The 20,884-nt window shown below is 44.9% G+C and overlaps 3 protein-coding genes across 4 annotated transcripts; 2 read left to right on the forward strand and 1 right to left on the reverse strand.

Annotated features, from left to right (window-relative positions):
- Positions 1-3,968: 3,968 nt before the first annotated feature.
- Positions 3,969-12,090, reverse strand: hrob (homologous recombination factor with OB-fold). The gene is made up of 10 exons (XM_034540395.1): positions 11,935-12,090; positions 11,658-11,708; positions 10,570-11,517; positions 10,137-10,220; positions 9,583-9,717; positions 7,561-7,669; positions 6,344-6,429; positions 6,111-6,233; positions 5,760-5,964; positions 3,969-4,517 (listed from the first exon to the last, which is right to left on the reverse strand). Exons 1-10 carry the CDS (start codon positions 11,950-11,952, stop codon positions 4,462-4,464), a joined length of 1,815 nt encoding a protein of 604 aa, XP_034396286.1. The 5' UTR covers positions 11,953-12,090; the 3' UTR covers positions 3,969-4,461.
- asb16 (ankyrin repeat and SOCS box containing 16) lies at positions 11,592-15,663 on the forward strand. Of its 2 annotated transcripts, XM_034540397.1 has the most exons (8): positions 11,592-11,837; positions 12,774-12,823; positions 12,955-13,307; positions 13,382-13,649; positions 13,877-14,285; positions 14,397-14,480; positions 15,134-15,244; positions 15,322-15,663. In XM_034540397.1, exons 1-8 carry the CDS (start codon positions 11,811-11,813, stop codon positions 15,514-15,516), a joined length of 1,497 nt encoding a protein of 498 aa, XP_034396288.1. In that variant the 5' UTR covers positions 11,592-11,810; the 3' UTR covers positions 15,517-15,663. The 2 variants fall into 2 exon arrangements, with proteins under 2 accessions (XP_034396288.1, XP_034396287.1); XM_034540396.1 differs by having other exon boundaries at positions 15,134-15,663.
- A 967-nt stretch (positions 15,664-16,630) lies between these two features.
- On the forward strand, positions 16,631-20,854 carry tmub2 (transmembrane and ubiquitin-like domain containing 2). The gene is made up of 3 exons (XM_034538528.1): positions 16,631-16,741; positions 18,326-18,960; positions 19,589-20,854. Exons 2-3 carry the CDS (start codon positions 18,341-18,343, stop codon positions 19,980-19,982), a joined length of 1,014 nt encoding a protein of 337 aa, XP_034394419.1. The 5' UTR covers positions 16,631-16,741; positions 18,326-18,340; the 3' UTR covers positions 19,983-20,854.
- Positions 20,855-20,884: the final 30 nt, after the last annotated feature.

Here is a 20,884-nt window from a genome sequence, read left to right on the forward strand (position 1 = left end):
AACAAAGGTCATGTGGATCATAATCAGCAACACTAGTTGACACAGCATGCATCCATTATACATGCCCCCTATTGCAACGCTCGCTCCCTTTTTGCAAAAGCTTATGTGGTACTTGCCAGGCCAACATGTCAATTACAGGTTTTCGTAGCTGTATATAATTTCACAACGATGGTATTGTTACGATTAAAATATGTTCACCGATCGTTGATTTCGTCTCCATACGGGTCAGAATAGTTCTATTCCTACATGAAGTGGAGCTCACGGTCCTGCTTCCGGTTGGTTAACTTTAATCCTCCTACTCATCATTTTGAAAATAAACTAATCCTTTAATGGAGCATCGCCTTCATTGTTTTCTTTTGTTTATTTTACATTTTATTGACTGAATAATGAAAAGAAAAGCAGCAGATTAATCAAACTGAAATCATTGCTATAGTTGCAGAACAATGCAATCAGGAGCCTCTTTGCGACAGTTCGATCGGGTTTATGTCTGCACGTCAGAAGAACTCGGGATGTGACCAGAACCCCCCCCCCCCCACCTGCCCCCCCGGCCCCCCCCCCGGCCTGAGTCCTGTGGTGCTGGGCTCCCTGCAGGCTCTTGGGGGGCCTCTGCTGGAGTGTCTCACAGTCCAGCTTCCGACTCGTTTTAATCCTCCTTCTCATCATTTAGAAAACAAATTCATCCTTTAATGGCGTATTGGGGAGGACTCTTTCAAAGGGAATTAGGTATAACTAAAACAGAAAGCCTTTCACGAGCTTGTATCCAAAAAAAAAACCAAATATGTATTTAAAAGAAATTGTTAACAATAAGAGAGATGGCGACCGGAAGTGATTTTTAAGTTCAGAATAGAAGCTAATTGAATAGAAAATATGAACGATGTGAATAAATAAACCTCACAACAAAACTGATATGCTGAATGGTGAACAAGAAGATGTGCAATTCAACTTCCATCTACCGCCGTTGATGAACTGAACAATAGTCAAACATTGGGAAATGGTTTAACAATTTGAAACAGGAACATCTGTGACCAATCTCTGTTCGTATTATGTATCGTCCTTCTTTTAACACGACAGAAGAGGAGCATTTTAATCTTGGGGTATCTGCTCATCACTTTGCCCTTTATACTAAATTCAACAATTTGCAACAACAAACTTAATTAAAAGTAAAGAATGACTAATGAGTATTTTATTTACACACACACACACACAGTCAGTCGATCACAGTCTTTCTCACAAATGAAATTTGCTGTGGTCTCAGACAGCTGCAGGGTTTGCTGGTTATTCCACAACTTAATTGATCAAATCCCCCCTTTTTCCACCGAGGTAATGAGCGTAGTAGTTTCACACGGATTAAAACGTCTCCGGGGGTTGAAAATGTGTCTTCAGCGATCTTATCTGCCTTTATCTATCCAGACAATTTTTCCAGCCACAGGATTATTTTTGCTAAATTCGTATTAATGCAAAAGCGTTTATTTTCAACGCTGTGCAATATGAGACCGGATGTATTCTTCATGCTGCAGACTAAAGGGATATTCAAAGCAAATCGAAAACATGGAGATGACAAATTAAAGGACAACTCGAGCGTCTAAATAAGCCTCCGATACAATCAGAGCCACAATCTTGGTGCAGATTGTCTCATTCGGTTTAAACTCTTGCATTAAATATTCCTTGATTTCTTTTATGATAACATGTTGCTTGGAAATCTCCCAGATGATAAGTTTTTGGTCACTGTGATCATTTTAATACTCAATGACCCAGAGGCTTCTGAGTTGTCTTTGTTACTCATGGGTCGTCGTCTCCCCCCCCCCCCGAGGTGAGATTGTTTCGTGAACCAGTATTTCTAATATTTGCCAAGAACTAAATATGGTTACATTGCACTACAACTGGTATATTGGCCCACTTATTAGTGAAATAACATTTGATGATTATTATAAGTGTCAGTTTTTACGAATGGGCCGTGTTGCCTTTATTTCATAGCTTCTATTGTAGCAAACTGAAATCATGTCTAATTCTTTTACCATGACGTTTTCAGGCTAATTTAATGGATTATGAAAAAGAATAAGCCGTTACAAGAGAGAGATCGTTTGGATGTGCAAGTAGCTACCGGAGTTGGCGAGACTGGGCCCGGTCGAGTGTTTCCTCTGGCGAGAGCCGATTACAGTTAGAGGGCAAATTATTCCAGACGTGTGAGCAGGAGCTGCAGACTTGCTGGAATCAAGCCCCGCCCCATTTGTGAAGGTCTTAATTGGTTGATGTGCAGATAAAGGAAGGAGCAACCTCTGCACACACACACACACACACAGTCACAAAGCCTTGTTCTGGTCAAATTAAGTCCTATAATTAAGAGTTTTATCATTAGGTCTTAACTGGGTGTTCGATGTCTAATGAACTTGACTAATGATGTCCACTAAGAACTGAACAGCAGAGTGTAAGACGCTATAGTGCTATATATATATATATATATACACACATTTTGTTAACTTGGTACTTTTCCTCTATACAATAACAATTAAGTTAAATCTAATCCATATATTCTAATGACCAGAATGAGAGCAGTTTAAAGTCATTTCTCAGTCTGTGATTGTTATAATTGACGAATGAGGCCTAAGGGGAGAGTTTCAGTAATACTTCAGTAATTATCTAGTGCACTGGTTGCCATCACTGCAGTGAGATGCTTAGAGAGAATAGAGATGCAGAAAAACATGTTTCTTTCAGTTTTTTTTTTCTTGTTGCAGATGAATTTCATCCAATCTTAAAATGTGTGAATTCCTGGATATACCATTCGTCTAGAAGGAAGTAGACATCGCTTTGTTTTCAGTCCCAAACCATCAGGATCCATAAAGGTTCATTTGGGAGCCATATCTATCCTATATAAAAGTACTAAAAATCAATCAGTGGATGAGTGGTTACAGGTCTGACTTTCAGTTTAAATGTGAGGGAGTTCAAATCAATATATAAATACTAACCGTGTTGGCCATGCTCACCATCTCCAGACGTGAACAGCAAAACAAATTGCTCTCCCAAAAAAGAAAAAAAAAAGGACAAAAACAAACGAACAGACGTGCAGATATTGTATCCAACACAGTGCAGCTCGATACAATATAGTCGATTTTTAAAAATGACCTTTCCATAAACAGTGCCCTGTCAGCTGTTTCCCTTCACCTGCTGTGTAAAAGGAGCGTCACTGAAAACAGTTCACAGTGAGGAGGCGTGGCTTATCCACAGTAACCCGGATCCCGTTTTTTTTTTTTTGTGGAACGACATGCTGCTGCAGAACCGTTTTAAAATGACATTTCCCAGCGCTTTGAGCACCACTTAAATAAGTTTAGAGACTGCGAAACCTGAACCGTTAACCACATCTAGATGCAGTGAGGAAATACAGCCCCGTTAAGGGTGGTCCGACCCATGTTGAGTTAATGGTGATGGGCTCGTTACCCTTACATAAAAAAAGGTGTACCCAGTTGTTGAAGCAGTGGGACAAATGACAAGCATGTTCAGCCCCTATGGACGTAAACACCATCACACTTTCACCACAAAGTCATTGTACAGAATGTCAGTTTAACTCTGCAGCCAAAACCACTGAACATCACTTACATACTGGACTGTCAACTGTACTTATCCCTCCCTTTTTTTCTTTTTTTTTTTAACATCGACCGGGCAATTTAAGCAGCGGCATTTTACACCAAATAGAAAAAAAAGGCAGAGGATTAACCTGAATCTTTAATCTTTTAAAGAGCCTGTTAGTCACAGTACAACTCCACCCGTGATGAGCTGGCTCTCTGCAGACTGGGCTGGATAAACACTTCTTTTGGGTTAAGTACACCACATGAGAGTCTGAGACTACCTCCCTGCCCAGAACCACCCGACTCAGAGACACCTCCTCACGCATGGCCAGCAAGCTGGGTCACGGTGGATCTACTCCACTCTGGAACGCAGACAAACAGACACTAACAAACTGGACAAAAAACATATAAAAGAGCCTCACCTCGCTTTTTTATTTTTGCATGATTAGCAAATCAATGCAGTGTAGATTAATTGTTCGTTTCAAGGTTGCCGAAGTAAAAGTGCACCAGCGGATAACGACGAAAGTAAAGTAGGGGGGTTGGGGGGGCTGCATCCCCAACACGCAGACTAATTATATTCTTTGTGAAGGTGAAATCAAAACAGAGCTGGGTTTTTTTTTTCCCAACGCTTTTGTAATGAATCAATGAGCATGCGTTGACTTCCGAGAGTGGGCATCAATCAGCGGCGATGCGCAGAAATGGCAAATTAACTGGAGACGACTCTCTGTGGCGTTTATGAACCGGATACGTCTTCACGGGCTCTTCAGTGGTCCGACGACTGGGATATTCAAAGAGGTGACGCCAGGGGAACAAAAAAAAGAAAGAAAAGGAGAACGTCTTCGCTGCGGTCTCGGCTGTGAACGAAAGCCCAGTCGCCACGGAGGGTTTGCCGATGTAACATTCAAAGGCTGTAGGATTCCTCAGGTAGCTCTCCCAGCAGTTCATCCAGGTCATCATCTACAAGACAAACGGACAAGACGCAGATCGATTAAGAACGCCTGACGTGTCATCGCGTACAATTCGACTGACAGAAAATGGAGACATCATTTCCTGCCTGGGAGAAGCGTCGAGAAAACAAAAGCGTTGTAAATGTGTAATCTTAACAGCTGTGTAAAAAAAAAAGACTGTCGGGGGAAACTTTTCCCCTTTTTTTTTTTTTGGACGGCTGTAGAAATGACCTACGAGCTTTAGCCAGTAGGCTGCTTGTTGACAGTTTAATGCCGTTTTGTGTGCAGTGAGAGCGTTTATCTGAACAATGAATCGGTCTGAAGATGACCGCGTTCAAACCATTACTCACTTGTTCAGAAAAAATAAAAAAAAATAAAAAAATCAGCTCAATTAACTGTTTGGGTCAATTTGGAAAATAAACACACGTTTTCTTGGTTGCATTTTACGAAAGGATGGAGGGATTTATTGTTGCCATCGTTAAGATTTAAAAAAGGAAAAAGGTGACCTGTACCCTCTACTACAGGTCTATTATGATACCTTCTGTTTTCATAAAGCACTTTTAATCCCTCTCATTTTGTGCATGCACACTTAGGTACCAGTGTCCGGCCTGCGGACACCTCGACATGTGTACAGGAGGACGGGGCCTGCTGGGATTTCTTTAAACTCCTTTTGGGATTTTATTCGATTCAAATTGCTATTTTTCTCCGTTTTCTTGCTGCTGGAACAAGAGAATGTCCTCTCCTCGATATCTACAAAGTCTTTTCTTTTTTTCCCCCCTGAATTTCTGCTCTGTTGATGGATCAAATTCATTAGGATTCATCCTCTGGAGAAGTCGATTGTCTATTCAGTAAAAAGTGGCTGAAATATTTGACTCTGGACAAGACTTTGACTGAAAGATATTAAAGTGCCTGGAGCCATTTCACATTCGGATTAATCTCCATGTTTCCTATAATTATTAGACGAATAGTAATGAGTTGGCGGCTGATCTGACTAATGATGTCATTTTAAAATACAAACGCAGGCTCTGCTGCCTTGTTTTTCTGAACATCTGAAAACATTTTTTTTTTCTTTGATCGACTGCAGTTAGATTGGGTTCGAGTCAGCAGGTCGAACGCCTCAAAGCCGCCGCTGGTTTCATGAGCAGAACTGATTCTTATTGGCGTCTGCCGCTTCAGGCGACCTCAGGATGTCACTAGAATGGATGTCGCTCTTTCACCACAAGTGTTATTACACATTAAGAGGGTCCCCCACCTGCATCCCAGCCCGCGTCCAGTGGTGCTGGGCTCCCAGCATGCTGTTGGGGGCCTCTGCTGGAGCCGGCCCGAGTGTCTCTTGGGGCTTTCGGGTGTTCGCCTCCCTCTTGTCCCTCGTCATCCTCCTCGTCAAACACCAGCTGCATGCGAGACACGGTCCCCTGGAGGACGGCGGGGGGGGAACCCGCTTGGGACATCGGCTCCTGGATGGAAAAATAGGATGGGGAAAAAAAAAAGAAAAAGAAAATCCTTTGAAGGGACAGCTGACAGCTTGACGCATTATTCTGGATGACAGACTTCATATTTGTTGGACTGTGTCTATTCTCGTTTCCAGCAGACGGTCGCTCACCAGGACGAGCGGGGGCAGCCGAGTGGAGGACAGACCGACTCCATCGGGGGCGTAGATCCTCAGCAGGTTGTTGGGTGTCACGTTCAGGTAATGGTTACGATGGGAGGGGGAAAACACGCCCACCTGTTCACAGAGCGAGCCAGGAACAGATGTGTAACCGCGGGGTGAAGCGATAACACTGCGGCGCAGCTACCATCTTTAAACTTTAATGACGCGGAAGCGATGAGTCTCACTTGTTTGAGCAGGAGCACAGAGCCGACCTTCAGCTCCTCCGCTCGGTCCTCCAGGAGACGCCGATGCACGGTCCCCTGAATCTCCCCTTCAGTCCAAAAATAGTATTTCACAGAACAGTGAGAGAAATGAACAAGAGCGTCATTTGAAAACAGTGACTTCTTGCGGGGTCCAAGAGATCCTGGAGGTACTCGACACTTACCTCTCGTAAACCTATTACGAGAGATAAGTGTAGAGCACCTCAGGATATCTTGGGAGAAAACCTAAATTATTAAAATAAAGATCTGTTGAACCTCCAAAACTAAATATCATCAAAGAGATGCTATATTTAAGAAAATGAACTCTCTAAAGAGAGTACCACTTGAACGAATTGAAGTCACTTCAACGATGGCTTTACTTTTCCGACATGGAGGTTATCACCCGCCTATAACATCGTCACACTCGTGATAGACTACTGAAAACAAACAAAAAAAAAAGGATCACAATCGATGCAATAGTGTTGCTGCAATAACCATTTTCATCATCAATTAAATCAGGCAATATTCTTCCTATCTTATCTTTTAAAAAATATCTGAAAAGACGGGAAAAAAAAAAAGAAAAGTCCACACCTGATGGATTAATGGGCTGATCTTTCAGGACGGGTACATCCTGTATACAGCCACACGGCCTGCAGCGGGTGGGAGGCCCATTACTGACAGATCGCTCCCTCGTGGTGTCACAAGGACTTTAAACCCATCCATCCACTGCTGATGCCAATCTACGGCAATTGAATCCCTAATCAGCATTTAAGTCCCGTGTCGAGTACGACATCCATTCCCCGAGTGTTCGCAATCAGCACACCTCGTGCGGCCGCTCTCTGGTGGGTGGGGGGGGGGGGGGGGGGGGGGGGAAACATGGCAACCTCGGCTTAAGAGGAGGATCAGACACAAAAGGGCAAGGGCTTAAGACGGAGGAGGAGAAGGAAGGAAGCGGCAGCACAGACGAGTGTGTACCGTGTACCGTGTACTATACGCGTGTGTATACGTGCGGAATTAAGCGTTACTGCGGCTGAACTCGATCGGGCGAGATCTCAGCGGGCACGGGGCGGGGGGGGCGGGGCAGCAGCCGGCTCCCTCTCCTTCTATTCGCCCATCACTCCGCACAGCATTTCAGCTCCGTATTGTGCACCTTGTATTTGCAAGTTGATACACATTTCTTTGTGCGAGTGTCCCCTCCCTACCCGTCGGGTCTTTGAACACAGCCTTGGCATCGGCGTGCGTGTGGATGATGCTCTTCAGGAGCACGGCCATGTTGGGCACTTTGTTTTTCGCCAGCTGTTTCAGTGCAGCCTACAGGGACGGGAAACAACACAGTATATTTATAATAATACATTTATTTATATAGCACCTTTAAAAAACAGAGTTTACAAAGTGCTCTACATACAAGCAAGGTAAAAACATAACATCAATACAAGTAAACATTTCAGAAAATACATGAGGCAATGAACACAATAGAGGAATAGAAAATTAAAACATACAAAATAAAGCAGAACAGACAAACTAAAATAGGGGAAACAAAGAACTGCATAAAAGGACGACATCACTTAAAAGCAGTTCTATAAAAATGGGTTTTAAGAAGTGATTTAAAAGAAGCTACTGATTCTGCTAGTCTTATCCCCTCAGGTAGGTCGTTCCAAAGTCGAGGGGCTCTGATGGCAAAAGCACGGTCACCCTTTGATTTAAGCCTTGACTTTGGAACGGTCAGAAGGGCCTTGAAGGGCCTTGAAGGGCCCCACCGGAGGATCTAAGGCTGCGAGCTGGCTCATATGGGGCTAACGTTTCAATGATGTAGCTTGGGGCCAGACTCAGGCGCGCTTTAAAAGTGAGCAGCAAAATCTTAAAATCAATTCTAAAACTAAACAGGGAGCCAGTGGAGAGAGGCCAGGACTGGAGTCATGTGACGCCGTCTGTTAGAACCAGTCAGAAGCCGAGCTGCTGCATTCTGGACTAGTTGGGAGGCGGGAGATGGATTTTTGATTTATGCCGGAAAGGAGGGAGTTGCAGTAGTCGAGTCGAGAGAAAATGAGTGCATGAATGACTTTTTCCAGATCTGAGCGTGACAATATATTGACCTAGGAATTATCACATCAATTTATCTGTCAAATTATTTTTCAATGGAAAGCTTTCCTTTGTCATAAATGATAGTGAACTCTATATCGTTGGTCAGCTAAAACAAGCAATTCCAATAAATCAACCTTGGGCTCCGTGAGATTATAATGCGTCAGTATAATGTTACTATGCCAGCCGTGAAGGTCGCGTCTTGAGGTATGTATACAAGCGTTTCTCTAAATAAAAGTTGTACACGCATTTAGATCATTTTTTATTTATTTATACTTAATTTGGAGAAGAGATGTAAACATTTCTGGCGCCATCTGGTGGTGGCATTGAGAAAGACGCAGCAATGCACACATGATCAGTCTATAAAATGAAACTTTCCCGATTGAGAACATTGTAGAAGAATATTAATCTGATGAATACTCATTGTTTATTCATTTACTGTCGGGACGATCCAGTTGCTGCGCTGCAATAACAGGTTCAGTCAACAAAGGGGGGGGGGGGCTGTGTGTTAATTTGTTTATCCATGCCAACAGGGATTTTGGGACGCCGAGGTCCATGTAAACCGGCTTCACCTGAATGAGCCTCGCCGGTGACTCGGGCTGAAAACTGGCGCGAGTTATTCCTCGGGAGATGACGCACGGAGAATCAGAAGAACGGCGGAGTCCCTCATTAGCGTGATTGATGGTGATCTTGCCGTTTGTAATTACAAAAACGCCTCTGGAACAGCTCCTCCATTTGTCCCGATTATGCCAATAGACCTCCAGCAGCGACACACTGTTATCACGGAGGATGAATATTTAAGCGACGACCTAAATGTAAATATGAACGCGCTCTCCACAAACGCTTGAACTGGACTGAAATAAGAGTTTTAGCACGACGTCTTCGGTGGCGGTTTATGTTCGGAAGTGAACAACAATTTTTATTTATTTTTTTCTTATCAGGGTCCGAGCGACTCAAAGTCCCTATTTATTTGTTTTATTTGTTTTACCTGTACTTTAGCTATTCTTATTTATTTATTTTTAGCTTTTAGGATGTTTTAATTATGTGAAGTGTCTTTGAGTATTATGAAAAGCGCTATATAAAATTAAATGCATTATTATTATTATTATTATTAACAACAACCATCTGCAGTAATGGGCAATCACCTTGCGGAGCACCATGACAACACTGTAAGAGTGCAGGAAGCATGAGGGGTTCCTCTCATCCAATCCCATCTCGGCCTTCATCGCTGCCCAGCCGCCGCCGCCGAACTCGTCTTCGTCCGTCTGTGAGCTGGAGTCCTTTACAAGAGAGTCAAAACGGTTTAAAAGACTTCGTTACCGGGCACACCTGGCTTGAAAAGCTCAGGTTTGTGTTTTCAACAGACGTCGTTTTATTCTCTCTTCACGGTGCCCACGCAGTCAGATTGTGTGAATGGTTCAACATCCATATCAATATGAAAAACAAAAAAGGCATCCTGGGAACCAAACTACTAGTCATGTCAGGAATATGAAAGCATGTTGTTAACACCAAATAGTAAAAACGTTCATTCGTAACTATATTATTTTCAGCCGACAGGAAAATGTGTACTTTATTGCTCCTCTGTTCCAAACATTTCTCTCCATAACTTGACAAATAAAAAGAAGAAAAGTGAATTCGGTGAACCGCACATGCACCTCGAGGACCTGAATAAGTCATCGACACACTCGGCTGTTGTTACCTGGCTGGGCGACCGGGCCACAACACCGTGAGCAGGAGTCTGAGGGACAGAGACCACGATGTCGTCCAGGTTCTGACCCTGCGGCTGAGACGGAAGAAAAAAATTATTTATCACTAATGTTCATTATTCATTTCCCAAACATAAGTAAGCTAATTGTAACTGCAACAACTGCAACAGGGAAATAACTGGGAGACGTTTAAAATGTTAACTTTTAAACTGAAATGTGAATATTACGTGGTGGAAAAACAAAAACACATAAACGATAGATTTCCTTGACAGTAATTTGATTAGAGCTTAGGTGACAAAAAACACAGAGCTGCAGCATTATTGCTGACAATGTGGGATTATGTGTGATGCGAACGCTGTAGTGTCAACACACTGCAAACGTGCAGACACTAACTAGGACTTTCTAGCCGCGCTAGAGGAGACTAACCTGCTGAGGCAGGAATCCAGCGGGGCCGGGGAAGCGCCTCGTCCTCGTCCGATGAGGCTCAGACCGAGGCCTCTTGTTGTTAGGGAGCTTATTGGAGGCTGACACCAACTGGACCAGGCGGTTGGTGAAGACCGGTGTGTGACGGGGATGAGGGCTCAGCGACGGGGAGGAAGAGGGCGCCGGGGAGACGGTCTCAAAGAGGACGTGGCCCCGAGGGGAGGGTCCTGGAGTGGCCCACGGCCTCTGGGGCCTGGCTATTGTCTTGGAAATGGGGCTGGGACCAGGAGAAGATGCACTAAGGCCTGGGAACACACCGGGACTCTGTGGAGGGGCTGACAGGTAAGCAGGGCGTGGATTTGGGGATCGTAAGAGAGGAGTGGAGGAGGCCCGAGAAGGCAGGTTATGACCGAATGAGCCAGAAGCCTGGCGCGCGGTGCCGAAGTCTCTCAGGGGCCGATCAGGGTGTGTCTGAACCCCCCCACAGGTTGGAGGACGCAGCGTTTTGGATGAAGACGCAGGCGGGACTGGAGCAGGAGGCAGTCCCATCTGGCGGTCGCACTCGTCCAGGTCCGCGAGGTCAACATCCCAATCATCAAAATCGTCCTGAGGCGCACAGGGCCGCTTCGGCTCTCCCTCCGCGACAGCGGGACTCTGTTGCGAAGCCAAATTAGGCCGAGAGGCATCCGGTGCGGGAGGAAGAGGCTGCGCAGAGGACGAGGAGGAGGGCCGTCTCAAACCCTGACCCAGAGCAGTCTGTCCAGCAGCGGTGTGCGTGCTCACGCTCTTTGATGCGGCGCCGTCACACCGGGCTGCAGATCTCCCTCCAGCGGGCTGAAGGCAGTTTGTCTCCGGCCCTCCGAGAGAGACAGAGGAAGCCCGCAGCGAGCAGGACGACACGGCAGCAGGTCCAGACGATGAGCCGGCAGCCCAGTCTGTCCCGAGCAGGTCCTGGGAAGGAAGGAAGGAAGGAAGGAAGGAAGGAAACACACACACACAGTGAGAGAGGGGTGACAGGAGGAGGGTCGTCCTGGGAGCAGTCCGCACTGACAGTTACGTAACATCAGGTGTGTCTTCCTGCTGTGATTCACCTCATCATCGAAGTCCTCGCCAATGCTGAACAGGCCTCTTAAGTTGCAGGTCTGTAACAAGAGGGAACGACACACCGGTCACTTGGCTTGACAGCACGCGCAGCAATAAACATCCGGGTACCAGATGAAACCTAATAAACACGTTATGAAGCGATGCATTCAACATGTCGCGAGCAGACGGTAAGCGACGGTAGCCGGGTTTGTTTCACTTAACCATCGCGGACGTGAGATATCGCGATGAAAAGCCGGATTTGATCAGTCTGCACGCCAAACTTACCGAGACGTCGAACGCCATTCAGTGACTGCGCGTAAACATGACTTGTCGCTTTGCCCCACGCGCCTTCAATGTCCCACGCGCACGTTGCTAGGCAAGCGAGCTAACGAGTCGAAAACTTCTGCTTCTCGGTGGCGCGCCGCCACGTTCAAAACGCAACGTGATGACGTCGCCGATGTTTGTTTTTTTTAATCAAAGAACGTCGGAGCAAAGCGAGATGATTCGCTACCTGATTTCACCGCATTCGTTTCGTTTCTTTTTTTTTTGCTTTTGCGATTTAGATGGAGTGTCTAAATATTACGAATACATGTTAAAGCTGTAAAAGAAAGAAACGTGAGATGGGAGAAAGACAATGCGCCACTGTTGTATATAGTTGGCTATTCCGCTGGGGAAAAGTAACACACACCCAAATACACACTTCAAATACAATAATTTCTCTATATGTCACCAAAATGATTTACCAGTAATGTTCATTAATTATTACCTAAACACAAATAAGCTAATTGTAACTGCAACAGGAAAACAACTGGGAGACGTTTAAAACGTTAACTTTTAAAACTGTAACAAGTGGTGACACATCTATCTTGACGTTTCTTGGTTCTTTGGTGAGTTTGCTGTTTATGGTGAGATATAAACATGCGATCGATGCTGCTACCTGGTGGTCATTAGGGGTAATACAAGTATCAGCTTGCATTCTGATCTATTCATAACCAGTGCTGACGTTGTTTAAGTAACACGCGTGTGAACATGTCCATAAAGGAACGTTGCATTTTGAATCGTGATATTTAACATCGCATGGGGAAATTAGACTGATTTATAAAATATTATGAAATTATTTACAGCACTTGACCTCTGCTTGGACGCCTGTGACTCACACCAGTTCCAGTGAAGGGTGAGTAGCTGTGGGCTGACATTTTCTCTGAACGGTAACTGCCCAGTGCTTCAGGCAAAGCCCCTGTTGCTTTGCACAGTTTAATGTGTGGAGGAAATGGCTTAAAATGTATTAACACAACTTGTCAAAAGTTCACTTTATGGTGCCATGTCAAAGGACACGTTTCCGTTCACCTCCACCTCACTGCGCTCCCTGAGACTGGAGCAGGAGCTTCAGGACTGGGAGGATGCTCGGCGAGCCTTGGCTCATAGGAGAGCCATGACCAGGGACCCGCTGCCCCGGGCCCCCAGGCCTCCTCCGAGGCAGCAGCGGCTCCAGCAGGTCCGGGCCCCTCCGCCACAGGTCCGTTGCAGAGACACGGCCGTCCACAACACCTTCATGTGTGGGGACATGAAAGGAGTGTACGCGGTGCTGAAGGACCCCACGATGGTCAACGCCCTGATGGAGACGGTGCAGGAGGAGATGCTGTGGGCTCCAGAGATGGGTACGAGCTCCAGACCTGTCACGATCTCACATGACACGTGACCCTCTCCTGCGAGCCTCTCCTCTTGTCAGCAGGCATGTGGACGCTGAGCTCCAAGGTGAAGCAGACTTCAGCGTTACGCCTGGCTGCCGGCAGAGGACACACAGGGTGTGTGGAGGAGCTGCTGTTTCGTGGGGCCGAGGTGAACGCTGACCCCGGAGGAAACACGGCCCTCCATGACGCCTGCGTGGGCGGCCACGCCGTCTGTGTGCAGCTGCTGCTCTCTCACGGAGCAGATCCTGAAGGGACGGCTGCAGACGGCAGCGCTCCTCTTCACCTCTGCACCTCCGTCCAGTCATTCCAGTGAGTGATGGAGGAGCTGGCAACGAAACCATTCGTGCTATATATTGATATCAGTAATCTCTACTGGGGTCCTTGGGTAAACTAAATTTGAGTTGCATGTTAACTGTAGTAACACAAGTCTGAAGAGAAAATAAGACACATGGTAAAACATCAAGAAAACTTGAATGAATGTCAGAGTGAAAAGACTGGATGTCTTTGCAGATGCAGACATGTGTCTTTTGTTCCAGGTGTGCGGAGCTGCTGATAGCCGCAGGTGCGGATGTCAGTGTGAAGAAGAGGGAGTCGAGACTCACGCCTCTGCATGTGGCCGCCCGGCGAGGCCTGGAGGAGCACGTGGAGCTCTTCCTCAGTCACGGAGCAGACGTGTTGGCCACGAATCAAGAGGGAGAGACCCCTCTGAACGCCGCATGCTCCGCGGCGGAGAGGCCCTCCGAGGCCGGCCGCTACCTGCGTGTGATTGAAAAGCTGCTGGCTGCAGGAGCTGACCCCAGAACTGCAGGCAGGAAGCAGCACACCCCTCTGCACAATGCCTGCGCCAACTGCTGCCCCCGGATTGTGGACGTCCTCCTGCAGCGTGGAGCGAAGGCAGACGTTGCCAACTGTGCGGGATACACGCCAATGGACTGTCTGATGCAGGTATAGCTCATGAAGGGGGTTGGGGGTTACTCAGAGCCATGCGTGAAGTTGGGAAGCCGGTGGTGTTCAGCTCAGGCAGAGGGATCAACTCTGTTCTGCTTGTTCCTCCAGGTGGTTGAAGATTACCCAGGTCAGCAACCGGAAGCTATAGCACGCTCACTTCTGAACCACGGAGCGAAGCCTGTTTCACCAAAGGTTAAAAACAAGCACACTGAGAGGGCGTGATACTGATACAAGTAAAATGAGTTGTTTTCTAATGCACACCTGGTCGACAGGTGAGTAAGTGGTACAAGAAATTGTTGAATTCTCGTGTTGTGGGAGTTTCCCCCTGACATTAATCTGAACCCAACCAATTACCTGCTTCTCTCAACCATGTTTGACACAAGACCTGCACACTGTCCGCACGGAGCTCATCATACATTCCAGGGCATCAAATACACAATGTGAAATAAAAACTTCTTTACACTGAAACCACAGGCTGAAAGAACGACTCAAAAGAAGAACCACATTCAACAGCTGAGATAATTACCAATCATTTTTATTTTTTTTAAAAGTCAAATATTGTGCGATTATGTTAGTGCTCTAATTACAAAGAAGTGTTCAAACAGGGAAAGAGAAGGCAGATCAAACCAATCATGCAAAAGTGTTTATTATTATTATTCAGGAAATGTGAAGCATGTTGTCTAACATTCCACAAAATGTCAGCTTAGCGAAGAGTCTAATATTACAAAACATCTGAACAACAATGCAATGATGATGTCGTGAAAATACTGTGATTCTGTAAATATGCATCCTCTTTTAATATTGGGACTCGATAGTGTTTATAATGTTTTCCGTCCTGTCTCCAGATGTTGAAGAAGTGTGTCCTCTCTCCTGCCACTCTGGAGGTGATGCTGAACTCGTACACATGCCTCCCTCCCCGTGAGTGGGTGGACTCTCTGTCCACGGAGATATGTGAGGTGAGCCGTGTTTTAAGGTCGCCGCTTCTCGTCTTGTTTCCCGGCCTCATCAACATCGTTTCCGCTTGTCCCTCCAGATGCCTCAGGAGCGCCGGCCTTTCTTCGACTTGGTGCGCCAGCGGTGCGCTCGGCCTCGCTCTCTGCAGCATCTCTGTCGCTGTGCTATACGCATGCGCCTCGGAGGCCGATGTTTCCCAGCGGTCAGTGAACTGGACATTCCCAGATCCTTGAGGGATTACCTCCTCCTGAGTACCGACGGGACTCTCCTGTGACATCACATTGTGGAGCGCCTTGAACTCCTTGAAGAGTTTCTCTAAGAAAATATAAATGAATACAACTTTAGCTCCTGTTGGATTGTGATGTATTTACTTTTAATGGATTGATATTGTTTTGGTTTGGATGGTTGCGTTGTTTTAATTCTAATTTCAGCAACAAAGTGCTTGTATAAAAGAAATAATGGGACAGGAAATTATGCATATAGCTTCTTTAAATTACAGGATCGACAGAAATAGAATACCTTATGATAAATATGCATTACTACTACTCCTGCTACTAAAATCAACAGTGGTAGTAATATTAGGATTGTAATTGTTTGGTATTTCTGCTTAAAAACTGTCCAGAATCCACATAAAGACATCAGTGCAATTAAAAACATGCTACTTTACTTCAATATAAGAGGAGACTTCAGAGCAATGGTTACTTCATACCAGATTAATATTTGAAATACAAAACACATACTAATTGTTTAATGTATAGATTAAAAAGAATAGGAATAAGGAAATCCAATAACATTTGTTATAACTCAAATAGCTACAACATTAAAATACTGCTGACACATATAATTCAATATTATATTATAATAGAACACTGACAGGGCCATCTGACTGCATAAAGAGTTCAGGATTTTTACTTCTTGATATTGTTTCTCTAACGTTAGCAAAAGATGTGAATACTTCTTCAGACACTGTTTAAAACGTAGTTAAGTACAAGCCCTGAATTCAGAAGGTACTTAAATAAAAGTGTGTAAGTATAATCTGGGATACTTAAAAGTACTTAAAAGATACTTAAAGTGCCAAAAGTACTCATAATGAAACGTGTGACCTTTTGACCTGCCGCTGTATATCTAGATTATGTTTACGCATGTATTAATGTAAAACCAAGATTTTAGTTTAGTGGTGACGCAAATAGTTTTTCCAAACCTCCTATAATGCCCCGTTGCAGTAGTACAGTGCCTAAGTACATGTAAATATATCCCAAAATCGTCCGCATCGTAAATAGTCCTCCCGCACTGTTATTATATTATAGTATAGTTATTGTCGCGTGACCGAGAGGAGCAACAGGCGTGCACCGAATCCAAAACAAGCGCTCCCCGCTTGCCCGGCGGTGACGTCACGCCGGCTCGTCGCCTCTGTGTTTATTATGTGGTTTTTCAGGAGCAGCTGCTAACTAGCATTTTAGCCTCGTCTTCAAACATGCACTGATCCATTCCGCTGGCAGGTAAGATCGTCTCGCACCGACACGACAGACCACGCGCAGGCGTCCGCGCGACATCTGCGTCCAGTTTAAAAAACTATTGCGACGAAAACCGAACCGAGAGCCGCAAACAGCCGACGGTCGTTTTTTTAAATTTTTTTTAAGCTAGCAAGGTAGGCTAGCTTGCAAGCTAACTTAGCTCGCCGACTAGCAACTTAAAGTACAGCAGAACAGGTGAGCGCCACAGGAGATTAAGCTAGGTGACGTATCGCCACGTCGTGTGGTCAAAATGTCGATTCTCATGACGAACGTGGCTTCAGAAATCCCCGCTGACGCGTCTTTGACCAGCTGGCTGTTTGGACATTTCTTTACAGCTGTTGACCTGCTATCGGCTTCACGTCGAGTTACTCTCAAACGTGAAGTACTTTTAACTCACGGCAGTACCTCGTCAAAGTGTTGCACACCTGCTCGTAATCAGGACATGTGTATGTGGTTACTGCGTTATGAAGTACTATCTTTGCATGCTGTCTGTGTATAAAACCAGAGCAATGGGCGTCTGGTTTAAAGGAGCTTTGTTTGCATGTGCAGGCATTCAGTTCACTCCATCAGAATACAAGTGTGCTGCGAGGTCAGAGCTGTCTTTGATAGTTTAGGCTTGTGGTCTAGTTTTGTGCATTTTCTTTCACAAACAGAAACGGGAGCTAGAATGTTCTGTCATCATGTTTGTTGGCGATGGGTGGGACGTCTGGAGGGAATCCTATAGCTTCTGACGTCTATATTTATTTATATATATATATATATATATATATATATATATATTTTTTTAAATATATATATAATATTATTTATTTAATATATTTATTTATTATTATATATTTATTTATTTAATTATTTATTAAACATATATATATATACAAACAATAGAACTATTTGATAATATAAATAAATAATCATTCACTCCTCATTTTTTTTCTCGTCTCATATGTTGGTAAAATTAATACCTTGTTGGTTGGACAAAATAGGTCACGTTTTTAAAATGTTTTTCTTTAATTAATAGATCCATTTAAAATATATTGGCAGCTGGCATTATTAGTTGCAGCCTTCATATACTAGCATGTTGTAGTACATTACAATTTGAGAAACTGTTTAAAGAAAGAAATAAGCAAATGGGGAATGTCTTGTTTTTGGCAAATCAAGGTATTTTGTTATGATGCAAACGTACATCCAATATTACCACAACACAATCTGTTTTCATCGATTAACACCATTTGCCACAATGGTCAAATAGAACTAGAGTCACAGTATAATTATTACTTCCAATCCTACTGTGTTGTTAGTGGGGAATTATTTTTGTTGAAAGTAATTTAAATAACTTGACACATATATAATTAAATGAGAAAATAACTAACGTTCACAGAGGTAATGATGTGCAAAACCAGATTATATTCCCATAAAATACATTCTTGACAGATTCCCATTATATGAGAGAGTGGTATGTTGATGACCTTTTAATATTGTGTCTAATTGTTCTGCGGACTGTAAACCTCTTTGAGGCACATTTGTGATTTAGGGCTCGATGATCAAATGTGTGTTGTGTCTTGTCTTCAGGTTTGAAGGACAGAGATGGCAGTGTGTGCACTGACCATGCTGGATGGGATGGAGGAGGAGGTGACGGCAGCAGGCGGCGTGTTGCTCCTGGTCCTGGCTCTCGCCTTCGCTTGGCTCTCAACCCATGTGGCCGACCGGGGAGACCACATACTGGGCACCATCCTCACTGTGGGAGCTCACGCCTCTCTGATCGGACTCGGAGGCCACGACAGCTACAGCGTAGGATCGCCCAACGCCGACAACCCGGAACAGCAGACTCCCCCACCTTCTCAGGAGAACAAGCCGGATAACAGTGAGCCATCGTGTGAGAGGGGGGAAGGGGATGGGACCGGGGAGGCAGCTGAGGGTGTTAGGACTGATCTCCTGCTGGACATACAAAGCAAACAACCACAAGCTAGAAGACTGCATGCTTCAGATGACGAGGAGGAGGATGAGGAGGAGGAGGAGGAGGAGGAGGAGGAGGAGGATGAGGAGGAGGAAGATGAAAAGATTATCAAGCATATCCCTGTGTTGTCCAGCATCATCTCTCCCCCCACCAACACTGTCACTTCCATCTCTGTCCGCCTGAAGTATTTAAATGACACAGAGGAGGTAGCGGTTGTCGAACCACAGGATACGGTGGGAGTACTGAAAAGGTAAAACCACCCCAAACATCCAGCTGAAGACTTCCAGCAGGTTGTTCACGGAATAACTTCACATTTTGGGATATATGCCTCTTTGACTTTTTGCAGAGAGTTTGATGAGAACATAAGATACCACATTCATGTCTGTATGCTGCATGTGAAGCTACAGCCATCAGTCTGGTTAGCTTAGCATAAGTACCGATAAGGATACTTACGCTAATTAACACACGATGTCAAAGTATAAGAACGACACCTTGTGGTTTTACAAGAGGGTATTTTTGTTTGTTACGGTTGCCAAGCAATCAGCAGACTCCAGGAAGTCCAAGAAATAGTCAAGAACATAACCTCCTGTCAATTATACACTTTGCTTTGTCACTCAACAGGACATTATGTGTTGGTGAGCTTAAAACCTGCCTCCCAATTCGTGTGACATTTAGCCTGGCTAGCTGTTCCCCCCCTGCTCCCATTCTTTATGCTAAGCTAAGCAGCTGCAGGCGATAGTTTCATATGTATCATACAGACATGGGAATTGCATTGATGCACTCATCTCGCTCTGAAAAAAACAAATGAGCGTAATTCCCAAAATGTCCATAAATATGCATTTCACCGACTCTTCTTTCTCATCTCTCTTGTTCTCCAGTAAATACTTCTCAGGTCGGGAGCATCTAATCAAACTGATCTACCAAGGCCAGTTGCTGCAGGATCCCAAGAAGACGCTCCTCGCCCTAAACATCAAACACAACAGCGTGATCCACTGCCACATCTCCCAGGCCCTGCACGAGGCGACACCCGAGGAAGGGGCTCAGTCCGGGTCCGGAGCAGGAGTCGGCTCTGGGGTCTCTGGAGGATTCAGGGCCGCTGGTGTGGCCATCAGCACCAGCAGCCTGGTGGTGCCCGTGTTTGTGGTGATACTGGCCGTGGTGTGGTACTTTCGCATCAACTACAGGCAGTTCTTCACCGCCCCTGCGACCATCTCCCTCGTGGGAGTCACTGTGTTCTTCAGCTTTCTGATATTTGGGATGCACAGCCGCTGAAAAGGCAGCGGACGTGCACACACACACACACACACACACACACACACACACACACACACACACACACACACACACACACACACACACACACACACACACACACATCCGAATGTTGTGAGGTAAAGTAAAGATAATTGCTGCAGTGGGCGCCGCCTGGAGAGATTGGACCAATCACAACGGGGCTCTGTGCAGATGCCACAGCTGATTGGATGAGAGGCTAGGTGGGCTCGTCTGCACATGAACCAAGATTAAAGAAAATGCGCGATTGTACAGTATATGTTGAGTTAACAATAATCCGCAGTGAGTAAAGTTCAGCTGCAATTGAACTTTTACTTTAGCTCCTCTCCAAACACGACTTAAACACTATGTTTAAACACTCGGCTTTATTCATGTCTGCTCTTTTATTGTTGCAAAAGAGTCATGTTTTCTTGTTCGTCTTTGTTTTTTAAGGCCACTGTTTGTGTAAAAAAAATATATATAGTTAACTTTATAGATGCCAGAATCTGAAATATTTTGGAACCACTTGTGCTGTGTTTTTAAGTACCATTATTTTGTGTCATATGAATGAGTCAAGCTCCGTTTAAGCAAATGTGGACTGTACAGCTGCCTCTTTACCAGGCTGTAAATCTCCAATAGTTTTGTTGCTCAAAAACTGTTGCTATGTAGAAATAGGCTAATTTAAATAATCACTAGACAATTTGAGAATATATTGTAAATACATTGTGTATTTTCTGTAAATAAAATGATAGAATGAATCAGATGAACCTGCATCTGGCACTTAAAAGATTTGGAGGGGGACGTTAAAACCCTCCTGATTATGCTGGACTGCTCTGGCTTCAGTGATGTCTCAAATTAAAGCATTTCAAACCAAAGCTGTTTCAGGATCTGTTGTGGTCTCAAGA

Source organism: Cyclopterus lumpus, chromosome 8 (assembly GCF_009769545.1).
Source record: "Cyclopterus lumpus isolate fCycLum1 chromosome 8, fCycLum1.pri, whole genome shotgun sequence".
Lineage (NCBI taxonomy): Eukaryota > Metazoa > Chordata > Actinopteri > Perciformes > Cyclopteridae > Cyclopterus > Cyclopterus lumpus.

Bases quoted from the DNA above. Each gene is read 5' to 3' on its own strand.
- tmub2 (XM_034538528.1), top strand. From the start codon at position 18,341: ATGGCAGTGTGTGCACTGACCATGCTGGATGGGATGGAGGAGGAGGTG. The intron at 18,961-19,588 runs GTAAAACCACCC...CTTGTTCTCCAG, and splicing joins ACGGTGGGAGTACTGAAAAG to TAAATACTTCTCAGGTCGGG.
- hrob (XM_034540395.1), bottom strand. The intron at 6,430-7,560 runs GTAGGGAGGGGA...TTTGGACTGAAG, and splicing joins TGTGTTCAAAGACCCGACGG to GGGAGATTCAGGGGACCGTG. The intron at 4,518-5,759 runs GTGGGGGACCCT...TTTGTCTTGTAG, and splicing joins GGACGCGGGCTGGGATGCAG to ATGATGACCTGGATGAACTG.
- asb16 (XM_034540396.1), top strand. From the start codon at position 11,811: ATGCATTCAACATGTCGCGAGCAGACG. The intron at 13,650-13,876 runs GTGAGTGATGGA...CTTTTGTTCCAG, and splicing joins ACCTCCGTCCAGTCATTCCA to GTGTGCGGAGCTGCTGATAG. The intron at 14,286-14,396 runs GTATAGCTCATG...TTGTTCCTCCAG, and splicing joins CAATGGACTGTCTGATGCAG to GTGGTTGAAGATTACCCAGG.